This window comes from Eimeria mitis, genomic scaffold (assembly GCF_000499745.2).
Source record: "Eimeria mitis Houghton genomic scaffold, Emh_scaff872, whole genome shotgun sequence".
Classification (NCBI taxonomy): domain Eukaryota; phylum Apicomplexa; class Conoidasida; order Eucoccidiorida; family Eimeriidae; genus Eimeria; species Eimeria mitis.
The window spans coordinates 6,225-8,435 of NW_013576422.1; the positions used below are offsets into that span (position 1 = coordinate 6,225).

The window sequence follows — 2,211 nt, forward strand, 5'->3', positions numbered from 1 at the left end:
AGCATATGCATATGTATATGCATGTGCGTATGTATACCTCTCAGAGTTGGTTTGGCTCCGTTTCAAGAGTTGGCGAAGGCGTACTTTGTGCACTCGACTGCCCCGGAGGAAGTGCAGCAGCAGCAGAAGCAGCGGGAGCAGCCGCAAGAGCCGGGGCAGCAGCAGCAACAGCAGCAACNGAAGTGCAGCAGCAGCAGAAGCAGCGGGAGCAGCCGCAAGAGCCGGGGCAGCAGCAGCAACAGCAGCAACAACAGGAAGAGGAGCAAGAGCAGCAGAGAGGGCCTGTGGTGCTGAAGACCTGTCTCTTCACTGCGTCTCTTTTCGAGCAGCAGAGGCGCATAGCCCAGTACAAGTCTCCGAAAGAGCAGCAGCAGCTGCTGCTGCAGCAGAAGCAGCAGCAACAGGAGCAGCAAGATCCCTCTTGCTTCCTTATGGACATGCAGACATGGCGGAGGGACATCTCCTTGCTAGACCTCCTCTCCGAGTGCTTTACCTCTCTCGACGTCAGGGCGTTGCTGCTGCCCGTTGATGTTCTTGCTGCTACTGCTGCTGCTGGCCCTGCCGCTGCTGATGCTGAAACGCAAGGAGTCACACTAACAAAAGCTGGGGCAGTAGCAACAACAGCAGCAACAGCAACGACAAGGAAAGCAATAGAAGAGCTGCCGCCGGCAGTTAAGAAGGCCTTCATAAGCGGAGAGGCATTCACTTCTCTGCTGCAGCGGCTGCATGCACCAGCAGGACCTCGAACTCGTGGCTTCAGCAGCAGCAGCAGCAGNCAGCAGCAGCAGCAGCAGTGAAGGTCTGAGTGTTGCTTACTTCCTTTCTCAAGGCCGCCCCTCTGCTGCATTCCATCTGCTTCTGGCTAGCCGCAGCAGCTGCCGTTTCGGCCGCGCTGGGGTAAGCAACGCATGCAGCAGCAGCAACAGCACTGACGGCGTGTGTGCGTGTGCTGCTGCTGCTGCTGGAGCAGCAGAAGGGCAACTGCTGCAGCTGAGCCCGGAAGAAGAAGAGCTGCTGCAGGATACAGCAATGGAAGTTGCCTTTTACAATCTGCTGGACGAGGGGACTGTCTCCTCTTGTCTCCTTTTCCTTGAGCTCTGCAACCTAGACGCCACGATGCTGCGTGTAGACGCCCAGTCAGCTCGGAGGATCTACGAACACCAGCAGCAGCAGCAGCAGCAAGGTTTCGCTGCGGAAGGGACAAGCAACAAAGCAACAGAAGGACCCATCGACGACGCTGCTGCTGCTTCAGTGATAAAACTGTTCCGCTCCTTCCCCCGTTCCTCGCCCGCCAAGCCCACGAGTAGCAGCAGCAACAGCAGCAGCAGCAGCAGCAGCAACAACAAGAGTAGCCGGGGCATATCTTCCCCACACCTGCTGTCAGCACTTCGTCTGCTAGAAGAGGCGACTTGGGCCTTAAGCGCTCCGCCGCAAGCAGCAGCAGAGGGAAATGCAGCTGCTGCTCCTGCTGCTGCTGCTGCAGTAAAGAGACAGGCCACGAACCCATGGCACTTGGTTGCTCACTTCTGCAGGTATGCTGCCTCCAGCGGTGTAGCAGTTCGTCTCCTTTCTCCGCTAGTGCTGCTGCTGTTGTCTGCCCCTCTGAGTTGCTGCTGCTGCTGGGTGCTGGTAAGGCAGCTGCATTGTTGTGCACTGTTGTTGTTGCTGCTGTTGCTGCTGCTGTTGTTGCTGCTGCTGCAGGGTCCACGAACTTCCTCATTCGTTGACGCTACTGCACGAGCTGGCGCGGAAAGGAGACTGGCTGTCTGTCATGCATGAGGCTGAGCTCCAGCGCTGCCCCAAAGACACCCTCAAGGGGGTTATTGACGGGTAAGGTGCTTCCTGCTGCTCCTGCTCCTCATCCTGCTGCTGCTGTTGCTGCTGCTGCTGCTCTCGTTGCTTCTGCTGCTATCGCTTGCTGCGGTTGTTTCGGAAGCTGCCGTTGCTGCTGTTGTTGCTGCTGCTCTTGCTGCTTCTGCTGCGGCTGCACGCACGGTCCGGTTGGGGGTTGTGTTGGTGCAGCTACTTCACAAACCCTTGTCTACGGGGCCACTTAAAGCGAGCAATTGGCTGCAGCAGCAGTTCAGGTGTATCTGCAACAGGAGGGGACTCAACCTGGCGCGACTCAGATGATCCCCTTTGTCTCCTCATAGCTGTGAGCGCTGCTCTTTGCTGCTGCTGCCACTGCTGCTGCTGATACCTCCAGAGTTT

The 2,211-nt window shown here is 57.7% G+C and overlaps 2 protein-coding genes across 2 annotated transcripts in view; both read left to right on the forward strand.

Moving 5' to 3' along the window:
• The window catches only part of EMH_0024190 (uncharacterized protein), a gene marked incomplete at both ends in the record, with an annotated part of 6,983 nt that extends 6,186 nt beyond the window's left edge, over window positions 1-797 (forward strand). The window contains 3 exon segments of the mRNA XM_013502272.1: window positions 68-176; window positions 180-773; window positions 777-797. Coding sequence (XP_013357726.1) covers window positions 68-176; window positions 180-773; window positions 777-797 — 724 coding nt within the window.
• A 232-nt stretch (window positions 798-1,029) lies between these two features.
• EMH_0024200 (uncharacterized protein) overlaps window positions 1,030-2,211 on the forward strand; it is a gene marked incomplete at both ends in the record, with an annotated part of 6,870 nt that continues 5,688 nt past the window's right edge. The window contains 3 exons of the mRNA XM_013502273.1: window positions 1,030-1,532; window positions 1,702-1,830; window positions 2,023-2,155. Of these exons, the coding sequence (XP_013357727.1) occupies window positions 1,030-1,532; window positions 1,702-1,830; window positions 2,023-2,155 (765 nt within the window). The remainder of the gene's footprint in view (window positions 1,533-1,701; window positions 1,831-2,022; window positions 2,156-2,211) is intronic.